Here is a 25,154-nt window from a genome sequence, read left to right as displayed (position 1 = left end):
CTATCCTACCGTCTCTACTCCCATGTTGTTTGTTATTTTTCACAATAAATAGGTTTTACAAAATTACCTGGAATAGTTCCAAACCTCCTTTGGTTAAGGTCTCCATCACAGTAGATTCTGCTCACTATCTACCTCAAATTTGCTAAATACTAGATATCCAATTGTCCCTTTACAGCTTTCTCATTTGAAACTGATACAGTTTTTCTTTTCTAACACCTCCACAACGTAACCGATCTTTCCAAGTATCAGCAGAAATCTCCACCCAAAGCTTGCCCCTCCTTCATTAATCAAAAGCAACTTCTCTACCTTATGCACTGTCTATCCAAGCGGACCCTAATTTTCTAGGAGGCAAGGAAGATGTTTTACTGTCATCACTTCCCACAGTGTAGCACAATAGTTTTGCACCTAACAGTTGATTACCCAACCAAAAAATGTGTGGGTCAGGTCTGGCCTGTGCAGGGTTGAGTGGCAAAACCAACAAGTAATACAAGATCAAAAGCAGCAGACACATTTACAAATCCTATAGATCATGAAGAATGGATGAACAAGCTGTGATAGATCCATACAATGGAATAAATATTACGGACGTGAAAAAGTAACACCAATATTACACACAACAGAATGGACAAATCTCCAAAACATCACAGTAAGAGAAAGAAGTCAGGTATGAAACACTACAGAGTATGTATCATTTCATTTACATGAAACCCTAGAAAAGGCAAGTGGTTGCTTAAAACAAGAGATGAGGTAAGAGGATGGACTATGAGGGCACAAGGGTACTTTCTGAGTGATGGAAATATTCTGTATCTCTCTCTAGGTCTTGATTGTTATAGTTATACAACTGTATATATTTGCCCAGTCGTCAAACTGTGCAATTAAATGGGCGAATACTATAATTACACATTATGCCCTAACAAAACCATTTTAAATATCATAAAATTAGAATTAAAAATTATAGGTATTTGTGGGGGGGGTTAAAGACTTTATTTATTTGTCAGAGAGAGGGGGACAGAGAGAGAAAGGAGAACACACAAGCAGGGGGAGCAGCAGGCAGAGCCATAAGCAGGCTCTCCATTGAGCAAGGAGCCCAATGTGGGACTTGATTCCAGCATTCTGGGATCGTGACCTGAAGACAGATGCTTAACTCACTGAGCCACCTAGGCATCCCTGTGGGGTCTTTAAATTTTTACTTATTTGAGAGAGCAGGAGCAGGAGCAGGAGAAAGGGAAGAGGGAGAGGGAGAAACAGGCTCCCCGATGAGCAGGGAGCCCGACGTGGGGCTCCATTCCAGGACCCTGGGATCATTATCTGAGCCAAAGGCAGACACTTAACCAAAAGAGACACCCAGGTGCTCCAAAATTATAAATATTTGTAATAGGACAGAACAAGAGCTCTTACAAATTAGTAAGACAGGCAGCAAAAGGGGCGCCCGGGTGGCTCAGTGGGTTAAACCTCTGCCTTCGCTCAGATCATGAACTCAGCATCCTAGGATCGAGCCCCACGTTGGCTCTCTGCTCAGCAGGGAGCCTACTTTCCCCTCTCTCTCTATCTACTTGTGATCTCTGTCAAATAAATAAATAAAATCTTTAAAAAAAAAAAAAAAAAAAGGAAAGAAAGCTAGGCAACGCTCTTCCCACCATCTTTCCATGCCACCATAATGGTGTACACGAATGTCCTGGCAGATGCTCTCAAGAGCATGAAAAATGCTGAGAAGAGAGGCAAACACCAGGTTCTTACTAGGTCGTGCTCCAAAGTCATCACCGAGTTTCTGAGATGATGAAGCTTGGTTACATTGGCAAAGCTGAAATCACGAATGACCACAGAGCTGGGAAAATTGTGGTGAACCTCATGGGCAGGTTAAACAAGTGTGGAGTTAGCAGCCCCAGATCTGATGTACAACTTAAAGATCTAGGAAAATGGCAGAATAACCTGTTCGCGTCCCCCCAGTTTCGTTTCTTTGTCCTGACGACCTCAGCTGGCTTCATGGACCACAAAGAGGCATGACGAAAACACACAGGATGGGAAATCCTGGGATTCTTTCTCTAGGGATGGAATACATAACATGCAAATAAAATGTCTCAATGGACCCGAAAAAATAAAAATTTTTTTAAAAAAAGGCAATAAAAGAAAAAAAAATAGAAAGCTAGGCAAGGGAAATAAGCAATTAAAAATATAGCCAATTAACATGAAAGTATGTACAAACTATCAGTAATATACTATTTTTCACCTATAAAATTGGCAACAAAAAATTCTTTTGTATCGGTTTTAAATATAACATTTAGCATTGGTGAGGGTTTAGGGGAAACTGGGATTCTTGCATACTGATCATGTAAACGTAAACTGGCTCAATCTTTCCACAGGTAAGAGTAGCAAACACATTACAAGACACAAATACCCTCCAGTCTAACTTTATGTGCCAAGACAGTTTTTGGAGAAAGAATAGTCTTTAACAAATGGTGTTGAGACAATAGGATATCCACAGGCACGAGAATGAAGTTGGACCTCTACCTCATACCATATACAAAAATGAACTCAAAATGCAACTAAGACCCGGGGCGCCTGGGTGGCTCAGTGGGTTAAGCCGCTGCCTTCGGCTCGGGTCATGATCTCAGGGTGCTGGGATCGAGTCCCGCATCGGGCTCTCTGCTCAGCGGGGAGCCTGCTTCCTCCTCTCTCTCTCTCTGCCTGCCTCTCTGCCTACTCGTGATCTCTGTCTGTCAAATAAATAAATAAAATCTTTAAAAAAAAAAAAAAACATGCAAATAAAATGTCTCAATGGACCCGAAAAAATAAAATTTTTTTTTAAAAAAGGCAATAAAAGAAAAAAAAATAGAAAGCTAGGCAAGGGAAATAAGCAATTAAAAATATAGCCAATTAACATGAAAGTATGTACAAACTATCAGTAATATACTATTTTCACCTATAAAATTGGCAACAAAAAATTCTTTTGTATCGGTTTTAAATATAACATTTAGCATTGGTGAGGGTTTAGGGGAAACTGGGATTCTTGCATACTGATCATGTAAATGTAAACTGGCTCAATCTTTCCACAGGTAAGAGTAGGAAACACCTTACAAGACACAAATACCCTCCAGTCTAACTTTATGTGCCAAGACAGTTTTTGGAGAAAGAATAGTCTTTAACAAATGGTGTTGAGACAATAGGATATCCACAGGCACGAGAATGAAGTTGGACCTCTACCTCATACCATATACAAAAATGAACTCAAAATGCAACTAAGACCCGGGGCGCCTGGGTGGCTCAGTCAGATAAGCATCTGCCTTCGGCTCAGGTCATGATCCCAGCATCCTGGGATCAAGCCCCACATCGGGCTCCCTGCTGGGTGGGAAGTCTGCTTCTCCCTCTCAACCTCGCCCTGCTTGTGTTCCCTGCTTTTGCTGTCTCTCTCTCTCTCAAATAAATAAATAAAATCTTAGGAAAAAAAAAAAGAAGCATCCAACTCTTGATCTTGGCTCAGGTCTTAATCTCAGGGACATGGGTTTAAGACCTGCACTTAAAAAAAAAAAAAAAAAAAAAAAAGGAGCTAAAACCTAAACATAGGAGCACCTGCCTGGCTCAGTAAATAGGTGACTCTTCACCTCACGGTCATGAGTTTGAGCCCCATGTTAGGCACAGAGATTACTTAAAAAAATAAAAAATAGGGGCGCCTGGGTGGCTCAGTGGGTTAAAGCCTCTGCCTTCAGCTCAGGTCATGATCCCAGGGTCCTGGGATCGAGCCCCGCATCAGGCTCTCTACTCAGCAGGGAGCCTGCTTCCTCCTTTCTCTCTGACTGCCTCTCTGCCTACTTGTGATCTCTGTCTGTCAAATAAATAAATAAAGTCTTTTAAAAAAATTAATAAATAAATAAATAAATATAAACAAAAAATAAAAATAAAATAAAATACCTAACTGTAAAAGCTAAAACTGTAAGACTCTTAGAAGGAATATAGGTTAATTTTCATGACCTGAATTAGGCAGTGGTTTCTTGGATATGACACCTAAAGCACAAGCAAAAGAAAAAAAATAATGCACATACTGGAATTTATGAAATAGGAAAAAAACAGCCATTTGTAGTACTTCAAAGAACACTATACAGAAAGTAAAAAGACAATCCACAGAAAGGAAAACGTACCTGCAAATCATCTATCTAAAAAGAGTCTAGTATCTAGAAAAAATAAAGAAATTTTCAACTCAACAAAAACACAAGCCCATTAAAAAATAGCCTATAAGCACATGCAAAGATGTTCACCACTAGTTTTTGGGAAATGCAAATCAAAACTACAAGGAGAAACTACACACCCAATAGGATGGCTATATTCAAAAAGATATTGAAAAAAGTTGACAAAAACACGGAGAAACTGGAAACCTCCTACATTGCTGGTGGGAATGGAAAATGTTACAGCTGCTTTTTATGATCTAGCAATTCCACTCCTAGATATTTATCCACGGAAAATAGAAACATATGTCCACATACAAACTTGTACGTGAATGTTCATAGAAGTATTATTCATACTGGTCCAAAAGTGGGAACAACTCAACTGTCCATCAGCTGGAAAATGGATAAGGAAAAAGCCTTGTATTGTATGACTCCATTCTTATGAAATGTTCAGAATAGTAACCCCATGGAGACAGAAGGTCTGGATGAGTTTGCCAGGGGCTGAAAGTGAAGGGTAGAGTGGGGAGTGATAATGGGTATGAGGTTTTGTTCTAGGATGATGAAAAAGTTCTGGGATTAGAGGCCCCAAGGTGGTTCAGTTGGTTAAGTGGCTGCCTTCTGCTCAGGTCATGATCCCAGGGTCTTGGGATCAAGTCCCACATTGGGCTCCCTGCTCCACGGAAAACCTGCTTCTCCCTTTCCCACTCACCCTGCTTCTGTCCCCTCTCTCGCTGCATCTCTCTCTGTCAAATAAATAAATAAAATCTTTTAAAAATAAAAATTACCTTAGAGGGGCAACAAGGTGGTCAGCTGAGCATCCAACTCTTGATTTCAGCCCCAGAGTTGTGAGATCTAGCGCCACGCTGGGCAAAGAAGCTGCTTAAAGTTCTCTCTCTTCCCCTCCCTCTAAACTTACCCCTTGCTCGCATGCTTGCCTGTGCACTCTCTATCAAAAATATGTAAATAATGCCTTAGAAATGAATTTTATATGAAAGATATTCATTCTATTAATAATTTTTTATTGGTCAAAAAAAAGAATGCCCATGGGGCGCCTGGGCGGCTCAGTCAGTTAAATGGCAGACTCTTGATTTCTACCCAGGTCACGATCTCTGGGCAGTAGGACCCAGCCCCGTGTCCAGCTCCACGCTCAGCTCAGCTCAACGCAGAGTTCACCTGAGAGTCTCGCTCTCCTCTGCCCCTCCCTTACCCTGCTCGCACGTTCTCAAGATGCTCTCAAATGAATACATAAATAAAATCTAAAAAAAAAAAGTATACCCACAATATTCTAATGCCCTTCCCCCAAACAAGAAAACAATTTTAGGATAAAACCAGTTCTAACTTCTGGCCTCCAAACTGTGAGAGAATAAATTTTTGTTGTTTAAAAAAATTTTTTAGTTCTTTAACATTGGAAAAAAGGGGTGCCTGGGTGGCTCAGTGGGTTAAGCCTTTGCCTTCGGCTCAGGTCATGGTCTCAGGGTCCTGGGATCGGGCCCCGCATTGGGCTCTCTGCTCAGAGGGGAGCCTGCTTCCACCTCTCTCTCTGCCTGCCTCCCTGCCTGCTTGTGATCTCTCTCTCTCTGTCAAATGAATGAATGGAATCCTAAAAAAAAAAAAAAAAAAAAAAAAAGGAAGAGCTTATTCCTTTAAAAAAAAATTGGGAAAAAAATTTTGAAGTATACTCACAGTAGGAATCCATATTGATAAAAAGGAAATACATGTATACATATGGTAGAAGTTTAAAAATATTCACACCAAAATGTTAACAGTCCTTATATCCTGGAGGTAGTATAACGGGAACTATTTTTTTATTTCTTTGGTTTGGCTTTATTTTCTAGTTTCTTGACAATTAGTATTAATTAGTAGTAGTATTTAAACAATCCGTTGATTTTAAAAACAAGTATTCTAGAGGACAGTGGTATTAACACCTCATACCAAGAAAGAAAGACTGAAAACTAACTTCAAGGAATAAAGACATCAAAATTCCAGACCTCATGAGAAACCTAACACTTCGTTAAATCCAAATTACTGGAAGTTAACTTTTAAACCTCTACAACCACGCTCCTAATGGAGTCTTACTTCTGCTGTGGCAGAAATTTATAACACTTGGTGGTAACTAAAAGTTACATTATTTTGACAAAAATCAAAACAGTAAGGGAAACATGAAGGACCAGATCCCTGTTCTCAGTCCAGGAACTGGTTTTGATGAAACATGGTATACTGGAGGACTGAGTGTGCAGATGAAGCATTTACTCTGCACAGTGTGGAGGCATTGTTCAGATATAAAAATACAGTTAAAAAAAAAAAAAAAAAGGAGGGCTCCTGGGTAACATATTTGGTTAGGCACCTTGATTCCTCAGGTCGTTAATCTCAGGATCGTGAGATTGAGCCCTGTGTCAGGCTCCATGCTTCACAGGGAGTCCACTTGAGGTTCTCTCTCCCTCTCCTTCTGTCCTCCCCCAACCCATGCGCATATTCACGTGCTTGCTCTCTCACATCAATATTTTTTTTTAAAGATTTTATTTATTCATTTGAGAGAGAGACAGTGAGAGAGAGAGCATGAGCGAGGAGAAGGTCAGAGGAAGAAGCAGACTCCCCATGGAGCTGGGAGCCCGATGCAGGACTCGATCCCAGGACTCCGGGATCATGACCTGAGCCGAAGGCAGTCGTCCAACCAACTGAGCCACACATATTTTTTTTAAAAATACTGTAACTACCACTACAAAAACTACCACTAACAAGTGTTTACTCCCCAAAAGACAGACAAGCTGACAGAAAATAAAGCTACTCGTCACATACAAAAGAAGAGAACTGAAAATTTTGAAATCAACTCTGCAGTTATATTTTTACGTTTTTAAAAAGTGAAAATAGAGCTCTACTTCAGACTAGTTTTGAAGAAAAAGCAACAAGTAAAGGAAACACTGCAAAGTACTTCAGAGAAAAAGAAAAAGAGTTAAGATGAGTTTTACTTAGAAATGTTTAAGACATTCTCAATACTGCCAAGAAGTTTGTAAAATAAAAATAGGGTTGGGGCACCTGGGTGGCTCAGTTGGTTAAGCCTCCAACTCCTGGTTTCGGCTCAGACTGTGATCTCAGGGTTGTGAGATTAAACCCCACGACGGGCTCTGCAAGTTCAACACTGAATCTGCTTGAGATTCTTTCTCCCTCTTCCTCTGCCCTTTCTCTACTCCCACTCTCATTCTTTCCAAATAAACAAATAAATAAAATCTTTAAAAAGAATAAAATAAAAAGTGAAGTTAAAATTAGGTGAGGCTATTTATGAGGTTAATATGACAAAAGCATAATGAACCATCACTACCTGTATTAGAACAACCGAAGTAAAAAACAGTGGTAACACTAAATGCTGACGAGCATGCAGAGAAATGGGATCTCACGCATCACTGATAGGAATGTAATAGGACACAACTACTCTAAACCAGAGTTTAGCAGTTTCTTTTAAAACTAAATATGGGGCGCCTGGGTGCCTCAGTTGGTTAAGTGACTGCCTTTGGCTCAGGTTATGATCCCAGAGTCCCTGCTCAGTGGGGAGCCTGCTTCTCCCTCTCCCCCTGATGTTCTGCCTGCCTGTGCTCTCTCACTCTGTCAAAAAAAAACAAAAAAAACAAAAACAAACAAACAAACAAAAAAACCCAGAAACAAAAACTAAATATGTAACTGGGGTGCCTGGGTGGCTCAATAGGTTGTCCTTCTGGCTTTTGGTTTCAGTTCAGGTCATGATCTCAGAGTTGTGGGACCAAGCTCTGGATCAGGCTCCACACTTGGCACAAAGTCTGCTTGGGATTCATTCTCTCTCTCCTCCCCCTGTCCCTCGCCCAGATGTGCATACACACTCTCTCTCTCAAATAAATAAATAAAATAAAAATAAATATGTACTTACCATATGACCAAGCACTTTTAGGCATTTACCCCCGCCAAAAAAAAGGAAACTTAATGTTCACTCAAAAATGTGTATCAAAAGTTTATAGCCACTTTATTTGTAGTAGCCAGAAACAGGAAACTCTTCTGGTATGTCCTTCAATGGGTGAATCATTAAACAAACTATGGTACATCCACCCTTTGGAATACTACTCAACATTAAAAAGGAATGAACTATTAATACATGAAACAATTTGGATAGATCTCAAAGGAATTATGGTAACAGGAAAAAAGCCAAAGTAACATACTGTGTGATTCCATTTATCTAACACTCTCAAAATAACAAAATTACAGAGATGGAGAACAGCTTAGTGGTTGCTCAGGGTTAGCGACAAGCGTGAAAATAAAGGGTTAGCATAAGGGATCCCCGAGGTGCTAGTACTGTCCTGGATCTTGATTACGGTGGTGTCACACAAATCTACACATGACAGAACGGCACAGAACCACACACACTCTAATGAACACATGTAAAACGCGTGAACTCTACATCAGGCTATGAACTGTAACAATGTCAGTTTCCCAGGTTTGATATTAAACTACAATTATATAATATGTTACCACTGCATGAAACTAGGTGAAGGGAACACGGATCCCCTCTGTACTGTTTTTTTTGTTTTGTTTTTTTGTGTGTGTGTGTTTTTTTCAATTTTCTGTGAATCTGTATTTCAAAAGAAAAAGAAAAAAAATTACATGAGGCTATGCGTGAGAAGGCTAATATACCAAATAGAAAAAATTTAACATAAAATAAAGGGTTAGCATAAGGGATCCCTGAGGTGCCCTGGATCTTGATTACGGTGGTGTCACACAAATCTACACATGACAAAACTGCACAGAACCACACACACTCTAATGAACACATGTAAAACGCGTGAAATCTACATCAGGCTATGAACTGTAACAATGTCAGTCTCCCCGTTTGATATTAAACTACAATTATATAACATGTTACCACTGCATGAAACTAGGTGAAGGGAGCACAGGATCCCCTCTGTACTATTTTTTTTTTTTTCGGTGTGTGTGTGTGTGTGTGTGTGTGTGTGTGTGTGTGTGTGTGGTTTTTTTTTTTGCAATTTTCTGTGAATCTGTATTTCAAAAGAAAAAAAAATTACATGAGGCTATGCGTGAGAAGGCTAATATACCAAATAGAAAAAATTTAACATACCATTTGGAACATGGTAAAAAGGCTACCATGAACACTTTGACTTTTCTGAGCCCTTACAGTCAATCAACTAATTTGAAAACATAGGTTTCTGAAGATTATTCAAACTATTTCAGCCGAGAGCATGACTGGAGGTAGAAGTCTTGAGTTTAGTTACCAGATACTACATGAAATCTCTTATGGACATGGCAAGATTTTTTCCAGACTTGAAACTATTTAAATGAGTAAGAAACCAGTGCACAACATAAATGTTTCCAAAATGTTTCTTTCTAAAATCTTTGACTTCAGGGGCTCCTGGGTGGTTCAGTGGGTTAAAGCCTCTGCCTTAGGCTCAGGTCATGATCCCAGGGTCCTGGGAAGGAGCCCCGCCCGCATCAGGCTCTCTGCTTGGCAGGGAGCCTGCTTCCTCCTCTCTCTGCCTGCTTCTCTGCCTACTTGTGATCCCTGTGTGTCAAAAAAATAAATAAGATCTTTAAAAAAAAAAAATCTTCAACTTCAATCTCCTTAGGGTCCAAAGCCCTTAGTATACAAAAGTCTCTTGTATCATCGAATAAAACTTGTAAGATGAAAATAGATGTACTGCCTGCTGTCTGGATCCAAATTAATGTAAAGTCTAGCTCAAGGCCATCCTCTATTTCCAATATTCCCTTAGGAAAAAAAATAATTCCCCGTCATGTTAAAAACGGGAAAATGAACTGAAAGCTTTTATGGTATTCTGCAGCAGCTGAGTCTCTAGCAAATATTCTGAAGGATAGAAAGAACATTCTACTGGCAGTCTTCTGAATTCCTCAAGCAGGCTCTGAGCTGTCCAGTCAGCTCTGCAGGAACGAGCAAAGACAGGAGTCTCAGACCAGCTGCTGGGAACTGGATCCTGATTCTTCAAATAAGCATCCTCTTTGGCCTAGCGCCCCCCTTCGGCATTACTCCACACCTGTGTGTGTGTACGTGATTAATACAGTCTCCAGTGCCGTGGGTGTGATCCTGAAATAGCTTCCTCCGCCGAATATTACTCCAATGGGTTCAACAGAAGGGAGAATAGAAAGCTGAGTGAAATTATACAACAGCTTGCTTCTCTAGCTTCCATAGAAAAAGTGGCTGAAATGTTTCTCAGCTTCAGCAGGTATAAAAATATCTAAATACAACCATCTGACCAGTGCCCATATCAGCAGGGGAGGTCCCTGGATTTTCTTCCCATGGACTCTTCTGGACTCCTAACACTACATCCTAGTACATCCTAGGATGTACTGGCAGGCGATTCATGGAAGGAGCTGTACTAGAAGGCCATCTATCACACCAGAACCAGCCCCGTTATAACACACGCTCCCCTTCCCCGCCTTGGATCCTTCTAGTAGCTCTTTCCCATCCTTCCTTTACTGCAATATCTTAAACCTTCTGTGTGAACCCAGGGTAGACTACAAAAAGCTCTATTCACTCACTGGTTCCTCAAGAGCTAAAATCTTAATGGGGTTTGAAAAAAAGACTCCATACCCTGACACATCAAGGATTCTGACAGCAACAGTGTTCAGGTCACAGATTTTAAGGCGAAGATGAGTCGTGACATAGAAGTATCTTAGTTGAACACATTATACTACTAAACTTGAGGAAGTCCACAAACATGAATTACACTGTGCAGAATCTATCTATAGGAAACCTAATGTCTTCTTGATATAAAATGCAGTAAAGTTCAAGGACCTGAGGGTTCTAGTTCCCCAAAGAATTACTGTGGGTTACATTTGCAAAAGCACAGAAATTAATACTTGGGGCAAGAGCCTGGAATAAGGTCTCTAAATTCTTTTATACTCAACGCCATGTTAATCTGCCTGATCACCTACTTTGGAGCCCAGCATTAACAGCAATCCTATTGATTAGAGCTGGAGAAATTAGGAGAAAGAGGCCGTAATGCCACTGCTGAAGAACAGCGTCAGCATCCTGGACTTACGGCGATCTAGAGTACTGTGGACGTCAGGAAGGACACTGTCCCGCTGCAGCAAAGCGGACTACGCCTTGGTCCCCAAATTTCAACTCCCCACTAGACAGTCAGCTAAACGTCACCTTGTATTTTTACTCCAAGTTGACCATCCCACCCCTGACTTGCAATGATAACAGCAGTGTTTCCTCATGCTGGTTCAAAGCTACAACGTGATCATTCACCCAGGAAGGCAGTCAGGATCCTCTCCACCCTCCCCTGCAGCATCACTCACACTCACTTGTTCTTTACCGTTCCCATCCCCATGAGCCCCCGTCAAGAAATTATTCCGTAAACCCAAGTTTCCCAGCAGGGCCTTCTCAAAGTTCCACAGCCAAATTCATGCTCTAAAACATTATTTTGAACAAGTCATCCAAGCCTTGAAAAAAAAAAATACCTACAGATCTGGCAATGCAGCCAACACAAACCCACCCTGATGAGCTTGGACAAGCTCCCAGCACCTTCCACAAGAACTTTCTAGACACAAGGGGGCTCAAGACCAAGGACTCTGAATACCCAGAAGGTAACTGCGTTCACTACTTTTTTGACATTGTTTCTTTCTCTATGGCAATCAACAATTAAATCTTTGAAAAGCGCTTATGGCTCATTTTCACAGACAACCAGAAGGAGCAGGTGGACTGCTTCCTACACCACAGCCAGCCTCGGAGGGGAAAGAATTCCAAGAAATAGATGGTGAAAGCAACTTTAAAAAGAAAAAAAAAGGAACACGAGCAAGCTCTGAGTCTATGCATACACGGAGAATGCTGAGGTGGTGAGTGGATTTTTAATTTTTTTTTAAATTTTACTTTTAAGTAATCTGTCTGCCCAAAATGGGGCTCGAATACACAACCCCAAGATCAAGCGTCACGTGCTCCATGGATTCAACCAGCCAGGCACCCCCAGTTGGATTTAATTTTGAAAGAGAAGGCTACAGGATGAAATCCAAATATCTTACTCTACATTTAAGTAAGCTCAGTCAGTTAAGCATCCAACTCCTGACTTCAGCTCAGGTCATGATCTCAGGGTCAAGAGACAAAGCCCTGCATTGGGCTCTGTGCTCAGCACAGAGTCTGCTTGCGATTCTCTCTCTCTCTCTGCCCCTCCCCACTGCTCATGCACACACTCCCTCTCAAGTAAATAAAGTAAGTCTTTAAAAAGAAACAAAGAAAAATAGATGGATGGATGGATGGATGGATGGATGGATGGGACACCTGGGTGGCTCAGTGAGTTAAGCGTCAGCCTTTGGCTCAGGTCATGATCCCAGGGTCCTGGGATCAAGCCCCCACATCAGGCTCCCTGCTCAGTGAGGAGCCTGCTTCTCCCTCTACCACTCCCTCTGCTGTGGTCTCTCTCTGTCTCAAATACAAATAAAATCTTTAAGAAAGAAAGAAAGAAAGAAAGAAAGAAAGAAAGAAATTTCTATCTTGGCAGCCCCTGGGTTGCTCAGCTGGTTAGGTAACCAACTCTGGATTTCTCCTCAGGTCATGATCTCAGGGTCCTGGGATTGAGCCTTGCGTGGGGGTCCACACTCAGCATGCAGTCTCTCCCTCTGCCCCTCCCCACCACTCCTGCACACTCTCCCTAAATGAATAAAATCTTAGAAAAAAAAAATTCCATCCTAACTTGTGACCTAGTAGGTTAGAGAAAACATATATATGAAAGGAAAAATAAACAGAGGCAGGCTTTAGCAAGAGCGGGAAGCAAGTAATTCAAGAGCTGAAAAGAAGAAAGACAAAAATATGAAAGACTTGGACGACAAAGAAGTCAGGATTTTGAACTGTATCTTGGAGTGTTCAGGGAATATGTCAACCAGTTTGGCTGGGGCAGAGAACACAGAGACCAAAGAAAATGGGAGAGAGTGCATGTTTACAGCTGTCCCACAGTTCCAGTCCATGGTTCATATGCCTTCTACTCCTCTCCCTATCTGGACTTGATTGAGTCAGTGCAGAGGCAAGGAACCACTACAATTTGTTGACCTATTAGCTAAACATCAGTCCCCAGAACTCAGAATGTTAGTAACAGTTTTACTAAATTTAATCTCAGAACAGCGTAACATTGAGGTGCACTGTGAATTCAGATTTTTAAATACCTGTACTAAAAATAGCAAAACTACTGTAAAAGTCAAGACAAGGATCTACAAATCAAAACAAGAATTTTTAAACTCAGACACTCTTCCAAAAACTGCTTAAGAACATACTGACATCCTCTAAAAGAAAAAGCAGAAGAATGGAAAGTCTTAGGAAGTGACAAAGTTTTAAAAACAGATTTACAATCACTTTTTAAACAATACCTCTGGGAAATGGAAATTCCTTAATCCCTTTGAGGGCAATATGTTTGAATCAGGAATAACAACATCCTGTCTCTACGTAAGTTCAAATGTGAACCTTTTACAGTATCCCTAACATTAAACAGCAAGTAGAGGAGAAGACCATTTCTAATCTGTCAAAAAGAAAAGCAGCCTGTTTTGGATTTATCACCTATCCTTGCCAGACACATATGCAGAAGCTTCAGCAAAATGAAACTAGGGAACTTCAAGGTTTTAGTTGACAGTGATTACTTAACTGGAGCTTATTTCTGTGAAATGAAACTACCAGAAGCTTTAGATATCAACTGGCTTGTTGCTAAACCACAAGTCTATGCTTCGGTCTTGGAAATGCTAACAGGATAGAACCCATGAGCCTTTTATTAAAACGTGATGACCATGGAGAGCGCCCTTGAAGCTTAGCAACAGAGGACTCAACTCTATAAGGTTCCCCTCTGGAAAGTGAGGATGGGTTTGACATGTAACCCAGCGCCAGTCCTAAAACTCTTGACTGCGTTTTCCATAAAAGGTGGGATTTGGAATAGTAGCATATAGCAGACACCAGCCCACTAGAAGCAGATGGAACCCACCAACTCATTTTACCCAGACCTCCAAAAAGGTACACAGAACTGTCTGTGCTTGCCAAAGAAGGGCAGATCTGAATGGGTGAATATACTAAAATGTTTCACAAAGGATTACTTATGGTATTGCATTTGCCTACTGTAGCCCCCAGTGTAAAACAGGATCTGAAAAATGAAAAATAATTTGGAAGCTCATCCTCCAAATCAAGCTAAACACACACACACAGCCCAAATTTTTATTTTACAAAATAAAAAAGGCTCAGTAACCTATTCCGTCACAGGGGCTCTTCTAGAAGGGTTATCTAGCCGGAAACATTCCCTGCTTATGTCCATAGTTCACCAGGGGCCAGGTAAGATTCCATTTTGTAACAGCTGAACTTTATACAGAAAGTCATTAATGGTGCAACATTCACTCATTAGCATGAGCCTACCCACTCTAGAATGAAAAGCATTGGCTGTATCTGCCAGGATGACACCTAACGGTGAGAAGCTGGAGCCAAGGCTCCTGAACTCCTAGAAAGTTCCATTGGCCTCAGAAGAGCTCACTATCTCCTCCAGCCTAAACTTAGCTGTCACCCTATTTCTCAATCCCCACAGAAATAGGCATTGCTAATACCAGAAAATTATTTTAAATAAAAAATTAAAAGATAGGGAAAAGGGTCAACAGCAGGCAAAACCTTACAGGGCTGACATGATTCCTGTTTGGGATTGGGGGAGGGGGAGGAGCTTTCTAGATGTTTCTATTCTTGGCAAGGAAAGCACCTCCAGGTCCTATACCACCGAAAGGCACTAACACAGGAATGTTCTCAGGGAATCAATGATTTGTCTGTGCTAACAGACTTCATTTTGGGGTGTGCTAATGGGGAGCAAGATGGGGAGGGCTGGAGGGGGAAGAGGGGAAGGCATGTTTGATTGGGGGGATGGGAGGAAAGAACAGATGGATAAGGGGGCCAGGAAAGGTGGGGAGAGTGTGGATGACTAAGGGAGGTCAGGGGAGGATGTGGATGGCTAAGGGGATGTCCAGAGAAGGCCTGGGAAGGCTGAGGGGAAGAGGGAAAAGGTGAGGACCGCTAAGGAGTGGGGGAAGGTGTGGATGGTGGAGGGACGGAGGGAAGGCCATCATCCCCCAGGGAAGCGGCAACGAAGGCAGGCCGAAAGGGGTGGCCTCGCCCAGGCTCCCCCCAATCCACCTTCTGTGGGCGTGTGCCCGGCTGCGCGTGTGCAAGGGCCAGGCCACCAGGCCGCAGGGCCACCACTCACCCCACGACTCCCTGGTTGTAGTTCCTCCGCTTCCACGGTGTCCCGCTGTACACGCCCCCGCTGCCGTCGGCCCGGCCGCCCCCCGCGGCCCGCCCTCCGCTGGGCTGCAGCAGGCTGTAGTTGAGTCCGTAGGTGCTGGCCTTATTATCGCGCTTCCTCTTGTTGCTGCTTCCTGAGGCCGGGTCCGCGGGATCCGCGGTGGGGACGGCGGCGGAGGAGTGTGGGGACGAGGACGCGGAGGGGGACGGGGACGCCGAGGGGCCCGCGGCAGCTCGGCGGGCCCAGGCCGCCGGCTGGTGGTGGTTGTTGTTGTTGTTGGTCGTCTCCAGGGGCAGGAAGTCCCGCTGCTCCACGGACTGCGCGTGGCCGCCCAGCAGGCGCTCCCCGGAGCGGTACATGCCGGCCGGGGCCGGGGCCGAGGCCGGGGTCGCGCCGCCGGGGCTGCCGGTGCTGCTGCCGCTCCCGCCGGTGGCCGTGCTGCTGCCGCCGCCGCCGCCGCTCGCGCCGCCGCTGCTGTGACAGTGGTGGTTGAAGTAGAGGTTCCTCAGCCCCTGGGTCGTCTCCCAGATCTGCATCCACAGACTGTTGGACGGTCCGAGCTGCTCTGGCTGGAACCAGGCGATCCTCGGATCCATCAAACGGCGGCGGCCGCTGCCCCCGCCCCTCCCAGCCGCCCGCAGGGCCGCCGCCGCCGCCGCGCCTCAGGCGCACGCCCGGCCTCGGCGGCTGCTGCTGCTGCTGCTGCTGCTGCCGCTGCTGCCGCCGCTGCTGCCGCTGCTGCCGCTGCTGCTACTGCTGCTCGGGGCCCGCCGCGGGCGGCGCGGTCGCGCAGGGAACCCGGCCGGCGCCGGCGGCGTCGCTCCCGCCCTCGGGGGCTCCGCGGGCCCTCCCCCCCCTCCCTCCGCCCCTCCGCCGAGCCCCTGTCACTGGGGTCCCCGTGCAAATGGCGGCGGCGGCGGCGGCGGCGGCTGCGGAATAGGGCGAGCAGCGGCAGCGGCGGCAGCGGCGGCAACAGCGGCGGCGGCGGCAGCGGGGGCGGGGGCGGCAGCGGCGGCGGCGGCGGCGGCGGCAGCGGCAGCGGCGGGGGCAGCGGGGGCGGCGGCGGCGGCGGCGGCGGCGCGGCGGCGCGGCGGCGGCGGCGGCGGCGGCGGCGGCGGCGGCGGCGGGACGCGCCTGCTCGGTAGCGTCCTCGCTCCTCCGGCCCCGGGGCGGGGCCTCCTCCAGCCCCGCCCCGCTCGCTCCGCCCCGCCCCGCCCCCGCCCTCCCGCGTTCGCCCCGCCCCCGCCGCGCCGCGCTACCCGGTCAGCCCCGGCGGCCGCGCCGTGCGTCACAGAGGCCGCGGTGCGGCGCGGCGGGGGCCACAACCGCCTGGCCCAACCGTCCCCGCGCCATTTGAAGAAGGAGCCGCATGTACCTGAGCGCCCAGGCACCCTTGATGCGCGCGCCGTCCCCGGTCTGGGTTCCCGGTCTCTGAAACCGGGAGAGGCCGGCCGGACGCCGGCCGGCTCCGCAGCGAATGGATTGTGGGAGGCGCCGCCCCCACATCGTCCCCTCCCCCACCCAGCGGCCTCGGGGACACCCTCCGCTCTCGCGACCCCTCCCGAGATCTTCGCTCCAAGCCCGCCTGGGGCGGGCGGGGGAGCGGTGGGGGGAAGAAAACGTAACCCGTCCTCGAGCATGTGCCTTGGACCCTGCATGGACGTGGGCTGCGCGGGCACCCTCGCTGCCTCCCGGGCCCGCGACGCTGCGTCCTCGTGGGGGTTTGGAGCAGCAGGCCGTGGCGGATCTTCTCCTACCCCAGTCCAGACTGAGGAAGCCTGCCCCCGCCCGCGTGGCTGGACGTGCTGCTTCGTTGAGCGTGCACACCATGGTCTCAGAACCACCTGCACACACCCAAAACCCGCTTTACACAGGGACGCGCGCGGATGCACAGACAAGGAAGCAGGCACACATGCTGCTTGGTGTGGAAAGAATCCTCATTAGCCCCGGAGTGGATCAGCAGCCATGGAAAGCTCTCGTCGGTACAGAATTAAGTTTAAGGAAACCCAAAACCTTTTAAGTCTAAAATGAGGACCATGTCGTTGGCATAAGTAGAGAGATTTAACGTAAAGTGGTTATTTGTATGTCTTCCCAATCCCAATTCCCAATAAACGACAAGGAAAGGGGAATTTTAAGTATTTTAAATCATAAAGAGAAAAAAAATGAGTGAGCACGTTTCCTCTGTGCCCTCTGAGGTTGGTCCAAAGTCTAGAATGAGGCTCTGATGCCCGATTTTGGCCTTCTACTTTGGGAGCTCAATATCCTGGAAAGTTTGGGATTTAGGGCAAAGATGAAAAAATACTGGTCAAATTCAGAAGCATTGCTCTACCGTTTTTCTTGCTGAAGGAACAACATGGCCAGAAACAGCAAAGCACACCCCAAAAAACCCTAAATAGAAATTTGATTTATCCTATTTGTTGCTGATTTACTATGAATTAATATTAAAAGTATCATCAGGGGTGCCTGGGTGGCTCAGTGGGTTAAAGCCTCTGCCTTCAGCTCAGGTCATGATCCCAGAGTTCTGGGATCGAGCCCCGCATGGAGCTCTCTGCTCAGCGGGGAGCCTGCTTCCTTCTCTTTCTCTCTGCTTGCCCCTCTGCCTACTGATGATCTTTGTCTGTCAAATAAATAAATAAAATCTTAAAAAAAAAAAATTAAAAAATTTTTAAAAAGTATCCTCAGAATGAAATTTGCTCTATTCTGAGAATTAGAAAGACAGGAAAATGAGTGGTATTTTTAAGGCTATTCACACTGACAAATTATACAAACATAAAGCATTGTATAGAAACAGGTTTCTTTTGGGGTGTCCGGCTCTTGATCTCTGGGTTTGGATTCCTAGCTCCAGGTTGAGTGTAGAGATTACCTAAAAATAAAAAATATATAAAAGAAAGAAACAGGTTTGTTTGAGGACTTCAAATTTGTTTCAAAAATCAAACAAGAGTGGGGTGCTTGGAGGCACCTGGGTGGCTCTGTGGGTTAAAGCCTCTGCCTTTGGCTCAGGTCATGATCCCAGGGTCCTGGGATTGAGCCTCTCATCGGGCTCTCTGCTCGGTGGGGAGCCTGCTACCTCCTCTCTCTCTGCCTGTATCTCTGCCTACTTGTCATCTCTGTCTGTCAAATAAATAAATAAAATCTTAAAAAAAAAAAAAAAAGAGTGGGGTGCCTGGGTGGCTCAGTCAGTTAAGCATCTGCCTTTGGCACAGGTCATGGTCCCAAGGTCCTGGGATGGAGCCTCTCTAGGGCTCCCTGCTCAGCAGGGATCCTGCTCCTCCCTCTTCCACTCCCCCTGGCTTGTGTGAGCTTTCTCTCTCTCACTCTCTCTCTGTAGAATAAATAAATACATCTTAAAAAAAAAAAAAAAAAAAACCAACAGGGGCGCCTGGTGGCTCAGTTGGTCAAGAAAAAAAGAAAAGCTGAAGTAAATTGGAAAGCTGAAAAATGCAGACATTATCAAGGCCCCACCATCTAGAAATAATCCCCTTTAAGACTTTGTTAAAACATTTCCAAAAACCTGTCCCTGCATGTTATGTGTCAATATAGGCTTTTTTATTTTTACTTACTTATTTTAAATGCTATCCAGTCTTTAAAATGTGTTTTTTCAGATGTCCAAGAACATATTAAATGCCACTGATATCTAAGCCAAAAATAAAGTAGTCAAAGTTAGTAATAGTTCTACCCACAAATTAACATTTGTTATATTTGATAGCCCATTTATTTAAGCAAACCTAAAAACTACTAAAGTATTGGCAAAATTATCAAATGGGTTAATATAAATAAAAGAACTCTATGAAATGAAGGCTGTGAGGCAAGACATTACTGTTAGTTCACCTGCAGGAAATGCTGACTACTTAGCCCCATAACACATCCATGTTTCATAACATTCTCTCAGTAAATCTTCAATGTCTATCATCCATGCAGAACGAGCTATTTGCTTTAGAGAGGATAAATAAACAGCCAGGGTCTTTGGCTGCCATCCATGAATTTACTGCCTGGTTAGGGAGGGAAAAGAGGTAAACATTTAAAGTCAAATTGCAATTTATTCAATTAATTTCAACAAGTATGTCTTGAGCAAATATGGACCATTGTTGGGGCTACAGCAATACAGCAATGAACAATACTGATGAGGTCCCTGCCTTCATGGACCTTACATTCTAGTGAATAAGGCAAGCACGTAAGGTCAGACAGTGTTGAGTGCTACAAAGAAAAAGCAGGCTAAAGGAAAAGTGACGGTGTGCTATTTTTAGATGGGCTAATCAGGGAAGGCTGTTCTGAGGAAGTGATATTTGAGCAGGGAATTAATGCAGCAGTGGGCCATGACCATCTAGATCTATCAAGCAGAGAGAATAGCAAGTGCAAAGGCCCTGAGGCAGGAATATACTTTGCATGAAAAATGGCAAGGAAATGTAATTGAGTGTTGAAATGTATGCCATGGTATAAAATTGTAATAAGTGTTGAATGTTTACCATGGCATAGAATTATAAAGTAATTCTTGTGGAAGTTTCCTCAAAAATCATCCAGTTTAAAGTAAAACAGCAGGGAATTCTATATACACAAAAATGTATTCATTTTCCCCAACAAATCTGCAGTGTTTTGTCTCAAAATAATCTACTACTGCATTCAGAGAAATAGACTACACTAATTTCAATAATAAATTTTGATTACTCAACCTTTTCATTTTGCTATTTAGAACAAAAGAACAGACACTTATTACAGTCTTCAAAACCATCTGCATTAAATTGATGAGCCAAAAAACACAGCTATCACAAACCCAGACACTTTGCTCCATAATCTAATGTCCTATTCATTCTCAGAATTCTTGTTCTTAGGGGGGGAAATGTTGAGTCAATGGTTTCAACTTGGAAGATTTACTGAAACATCAAGATTCTGCAGAGTAAAAATCAAGTGCAAAAATGAGAAGAAAGCAAATTACCCAAGAACCAAACAAATTTAAATATTTCATTGATTTATTAACTTGAATAAAACTGAAGGGAAATGGCACACACATTGTACTACATGGCATTATTAATAATTGTCATTATATTTAAATCTTAGGCAGGATGTGATCATATTATTTCACTCCAGAGTTAACAAGAATCACAAATGATAAGTCATATAGTTAAAGTTATTAACATCCTCAGTGTTTGGGTTCTGAAGCATTTGCTCCTGGTATTAATAATCTTGGACTTGGGATCCCTTTACAAACTTTCCCCTTTTGCACACAATATACATCACTGTACCATGGTTCTTTTCTTCCTCATGAATACAAATAGGATTCCAAGTAGGAGAATCTTTTTCAATGAAATTTCAAAATAATAGGTAATGTGGAGGCCTGTATCTTGTTCTGGACTGTCAAAATTTCTTCCATTCCTGTTTTAGAAACAAAATTGCTTAAGCTTTGTGCCATTCTGGAATCCTTGGAGTGAATGTGTGTGTGTGTGTGTGTGTGTGTGTACACACGTGTCTAAGTTTAGGAAATTTTTAGTATAATTTAAATATTATAAAATTCACCTGTTTTTTAACATATTTTTTAAAGATTTTATTTATTTATTTGACAAACAGATATCACAAGTAGGCAGGGAAGCAGGCTCCCTGCTGAGCAGAGAGCCAGACGTGGGGGCTCGATCCTAGGACCCTGGGATCATGACCTGAGCAGAAGGCAGAGGCTTTAACCCACTGGGCCACCCAGGCGCCCCAAAATTCGCCTGTTTTAAGTGTACAATTTAATGAATGATTTTTACTACATTTACAGACTTATGCAGGTATTACCAACCCCAAAACGATCTCTAGGGCTTATCTGTAGTCAATATGTTCCCCTAACCCCATGCCCAGGCAAGTATTAATCTACTGTTTATCTCTATAGATTTGCCTTTTCTGAAGGCAAATTTTTTAAATTAAAAAGAAATCTTTTTAAGTATTTAAAAAAAATTTTTTAAAGATTTTATTTATTTACTTCAGAGAGAGAAAGTGAGCATGAGCAGGGGGAAGGGGCAGAGGGAGAAGGAGAAGCAGACTCCCTGCTGAGTGGGAAGCCCAATGCTGGGCTCAATCCTAGGACCTTGAGATCATGACTCCAGCTGAATTACCATTTTTTTTTAATGCACACTGCTGGGCAGTCTGTGAGAGAGGGAGAGAAGACCTCCCTAAGGTGGTCTTGCCTAAGAAAGTGCTCACCCACAACTGCTTTTGTCAACTGTCACTGAAATTCCATTTCTAAAAACAAAGCCCTTACTGTCAAAATCTCACTCCAGAATGTTCTCTGGCTAGACCCCATATAACCTGAAATGCAGTCCAGAGCTGCCTTCTTTAAAAAGTTACTTGATATGGTTATTAATTAAATTAAATTAATTTAATTAGTCCACATGGACTCCCCCATGTGGGTAGGTCTTATCCTATCAGTTGAGGGCTCAAATAGAACCAAAGGCAGAGGAAAGAGGAATTTGTCCCTTTTTTTTTTTTTTTTTTTTGCCTTATTGATAGAACTGGGCCATTTCAAATCATTTTCTCCAGCCCTATGGCCAATATTTACATCATTGGCTTCCCTGCTTCTCAGGCCTTCAGACTCAGACTCAATTATACCACCGGTTTGACTGGGTCTCCAGCTTGTGGACAGCAGACTGGGGGACTTTAAAGCTTCCAAAGTGCATGAGCCAATTTCTCAAAATGAATATCCATACAGAGCATCTGGGTGGCTCAGTCTTTAAGCGTCTGCCTTCAGCTCGGGTCCTGATCCCAGGATCCTAGGATCCAGGGATCAAGCCCTGTATTGGGCTCCCTGCTGAGCAGGAAGCCTGCTCCTCCCTCTCTCACTCCCCCTGCTTGTGTTCCCTCTCTCGCTGTGTCTCTCTCTGTCAAACAAATAAATAAAATCTTTTTAAAAAATAAAAATAAATAAATATCCATATAAATCTCTACATATTGGGGCACCTGGATGGCTCATTTGGTTGCCTTTGGTTCAGATAATGATCCCAGGGTCCTGGATTCAAGTACCGCATTGGGCTCCCTGCTTAGCATGGAGCCTGTTTCTCCCTCTCCCTCTATCACCCCCATTGCTTGTACTCTCTCACTTTCGCTCTCTCTCAAATAAAATCTTAAAAAAAAAACAAAAACAAAAACAAAAACAAAACCTCTACATATGGATATATATTAGGTATACAATAAATCCAAATAAGTCATACATATGAAAATGAAAAGTGGGGGTGCTGTTGTAACAAATTCCTAAAAATGCAGAAGTGGCTTTGGAACCAGGTAATAGGTAGAAAATGGAGTTTGAAAGTCCCTGCTGGAAAAAGCCCACATGGCATGAACAGTCATTTACTCATTTATAAAAATTTTATAAAGATTTATTTGTTTATTTGTTTGTTTGAGAAACAGAGAGCTCACGTTCATGAGCAAGGGGAGGGGCAGAGGAAGAGGGAGAAGCAGACTCCCCACTGAGCAGGGAGCCCAAGCTGGGCTCGATCCTAGGACCCTGAGATCATGACCTCAGCCAAAATGAAGAGTCAGCCATTTCACTGACTGAGGATCCCAGGTGCCCCAAGATTTTATTTTTAAGTAATCTCTACTCCCAACACGGGCTCCAACTCACAACCGTAAGATCAAGAGTTACATGTTCTCCCGACTGACCCAGCCAGGTGCCCCATGAATAGACCTTTAAAAGTATGGGCACCTGAGTGGCTCAGTTGGTTAAGTGACTGCCTTTGGCTCAGGTCCTGAATCTGGAGTCCTGGAGTTCTAGTGTTTTGTGGAAGGTAGAAATTGTAGGCAATGAAATTGTATATATTTTTTTAAAGATTTATTTATTTATTTGACAGAGATCACAAGTAGGCAGAGAGGCAGGCAGAGTGAGAGGGAGAAGAAGGCTTCCTGCCTAGCAGAGAGCCCAATGCGGGGCTCCATCCCAGGACCCTGGGATCATGACCTGAACCGAAGGCAGAGGCTTTAACCCACTGAGCCACCCAGGCACCCCTGAAATTATATATTTAACTGAAGAGATTTCTAAGAAAAAAAGGGTTGAAGGTGCAGCTTGGCTCTACCTGGCTGCTTATAGCAAAATTCAAGAAGAAAGAAATGAGTTAACAGACAGAATTGTTAAGCAAAAAGGAAGTAGAACTTGATGATCTGGAAATTTTTCGGCCTATGCATATTGCAAAAAATGAGAACAATAAGGATATGGCCATGCAACCATTTGAGTTATTGGGTAATGAGCGTGGGTGGGAGTCACAGATTAATCAGCCACCCCCAGAAGGATAACTGCTAGGAGGAGGATATGGGAAAGAACGAAAGAAGGAAGGCTGTCCGACGTCGTGGGTTTTACAGGATCAGCCCATAGAACCATTTAGCTGAGCTCACACACTATTCTTCAAAACAAGGGAAGAATGATCCCAAAGGCAATTCGGAGGCCAGTCAGGGCTTTCTCCTTGGTTTCAAAGTTTTAAATACTTAAAATCCACATCCACCCATACAACCCACACACAACAGAACCGAATCGCCCCGTGACTTCACGTTTTTAATGATTTCCAAAGTCAAATTGCTCCTTCAACGCTCAAGTGCTTAGTTGGTACTCTGCCCAACCTGGCCAGGCAACACTTGGTCTGTCATTCATTTCCACCCCACTCCTCTCCGGGATGTTTTGTGGCAAGCCTCTTCAACGAGAGAATTGCTATCCAACAGAAGTAAATATGCTTGGAACGGTTACATCATGTTTGGACCACCTCAAAAGGAAGCAGAAAGGCAAATTTTATTTCTGGACATGTGTAAGCCAAGCCACAGGCGCTTTTTCTAAGGTAAAATGCACAACAAAAGGTGCCAAGTGTTTCCCTTATTGTGTATCTGAGCCCAAAAGGCATTCCATTCAAGGAAAATTTGAATAATTTAAGTGCAGCCAAAATGGCGAGTGGCAATTTCTGTTATCTGTTTGGCGGATGTGCAAAAGAACCGACGAAAATTCTGCAGGCTGAGGACAAATGGACTGCACCCATTACACAGCAAAGAAAGGCGAGTCAGAGAGTAGAGCATAGCCTCGGGGAGGCCACACAGCGTGTGCCACAAAGAGAAGTTGCCGAGGTTACCATTTGGGAAAAAACCTGTGACATCGTGCTAGTGGAACAGTTTCCAGTTTGTAGCCCCCGATCTGCTTCGAAACTAGTCTATATAACAAATTTCAGATACAGCGAAAGTCATTCCTCCTAGGGCTGGAGAGAATAGAGACTTGGTTATTCACCATCAATAATCGCAGGGGACTATGACCACAGCAACACAAGATTATTGACCTTGTTCAAAGTTCTAAAACCGGACCTGAAAACACACAACCACAATGAATGTTCAATGATTAATCAGCATCTGTGAATGGATGGCCAAAAAACAGTGAGTTAGAAGATAGCATTTCCATTTAGCTTTTTAAATCATAATTAGGGGTGTGTGTGTGTGTGTGTGTGTATGTGTGTGTAAAACGTTACAATCTCAGGGTGACACTAAGGTTGCATCAGCTTGATGAATCTGTTCAAGCCACACATCTTGCCACCATGGCTCCAAGGTCATGACTTTGACTCCTCTGAAGATCAAAAGCGGAACTCATCCTCTTGGCCAAAATAACATCCTTCCCAGGAAACATTTGGATACTTAACCAGTTGCAGTCTTTGCCATTTATTCATACATTCATTCATTCATTCCGCCATCATTTAATACTGGGGCACAGAGGGGATTAAGTAAGGGGACCTGGTCACAATCCAGTGGTCCATGGCTGTGTGCTTGTGTTTCT

At 44.0% G+C, this 25,154-nt stretch overlaps 2 protein-coding genes across 6 annotated transcripts in view; both read right to left on the bottom strand.

Moving 5' to 3' along the window:
- TENT4B (terminal nucleotidyltransferase 4B) overlaps nucleotides 1–16,910 on the bottom strand; it is a 74,398-nt gene extending 57,488 nt beyond the window's left edge. The window contains exons 1-2 of one of the 4 annotated variants that reach the window (XM_032323849.1): nucleotides 16,773–16,910; nucleotides 15,359–15,966 (exon numbers count right to left, since the gene is read on the bottom strand). In XM_032323849.1, the coding sequence (XP_032179740.1) occupies nucleotides 15,359–15,933 (575 nt within the window). In that variant the 5' untranslated portion in view covers nucleotides 15,934–15,966; nucleotides 16,773–16,910. Of the gene's footprint in view, nucleotides 1–15,358; nucleotides 16,073–16,772 lie in introns of those variants that run through there. The other 3 variants (XM_032323850.1, XM_032323848.1, XM_032323852.1) reach the window with 3 other exon arrangements.
- A 1,215-nt stretch (nucleotides 16,911–18,125) lies between these two features.
- HEATR3 (HEAT repeat containing 3) overlaps nucleotides 18,126–25,154 on the bottom strand; it is a 70,624-nt gene continuing 63,595 nt past the window's right edge. Inside the window, exons 15-16 of one of the 2 annotated variants that reach the window (XM_032324215.1) lie at nucleotides 18,958–19,031; nucleotides 18,126–18,260 (exon numbers count right to left, since the gene is read on the bottom strand). In XM_032324215.1, coding sequence (XP_032180106.1) covers nucleotides 18,996–19,031 — 36 coding nt within the window. In that variant the 3' untranslated portion in view covers nucleotides 18,126–18,260; nucleotides 18,958–18,995. Of the gene's footprint in view, nucleotides 18,261–18,957; nucleotides 19,032–20,370; nucleotides 20,765–25,154 lie in introns of those variants that run through there. The other variant, XM_032324219.1, reaches the window with a different exon arrangement.

The sequence above is a fragment of the Mustela erminea genome, chromosome 19 (assembly GCF_009829155.1).
Source record: "Mustela erminea isolate mMusErm1 chromosome 19, mMusErm1.Pri, whole genome shotgun sequence".
NCBI lineage: Eukaryota > Metazoa > Chordata > Mammalia > Carnivora > Mustelidae > Mustela > Mustela erminea.
The sequence above is the reverse complement of the archived record's forward strand: the minus strand, read 5'-3'. Positions and strand labels throughout refer to the sequence as shown.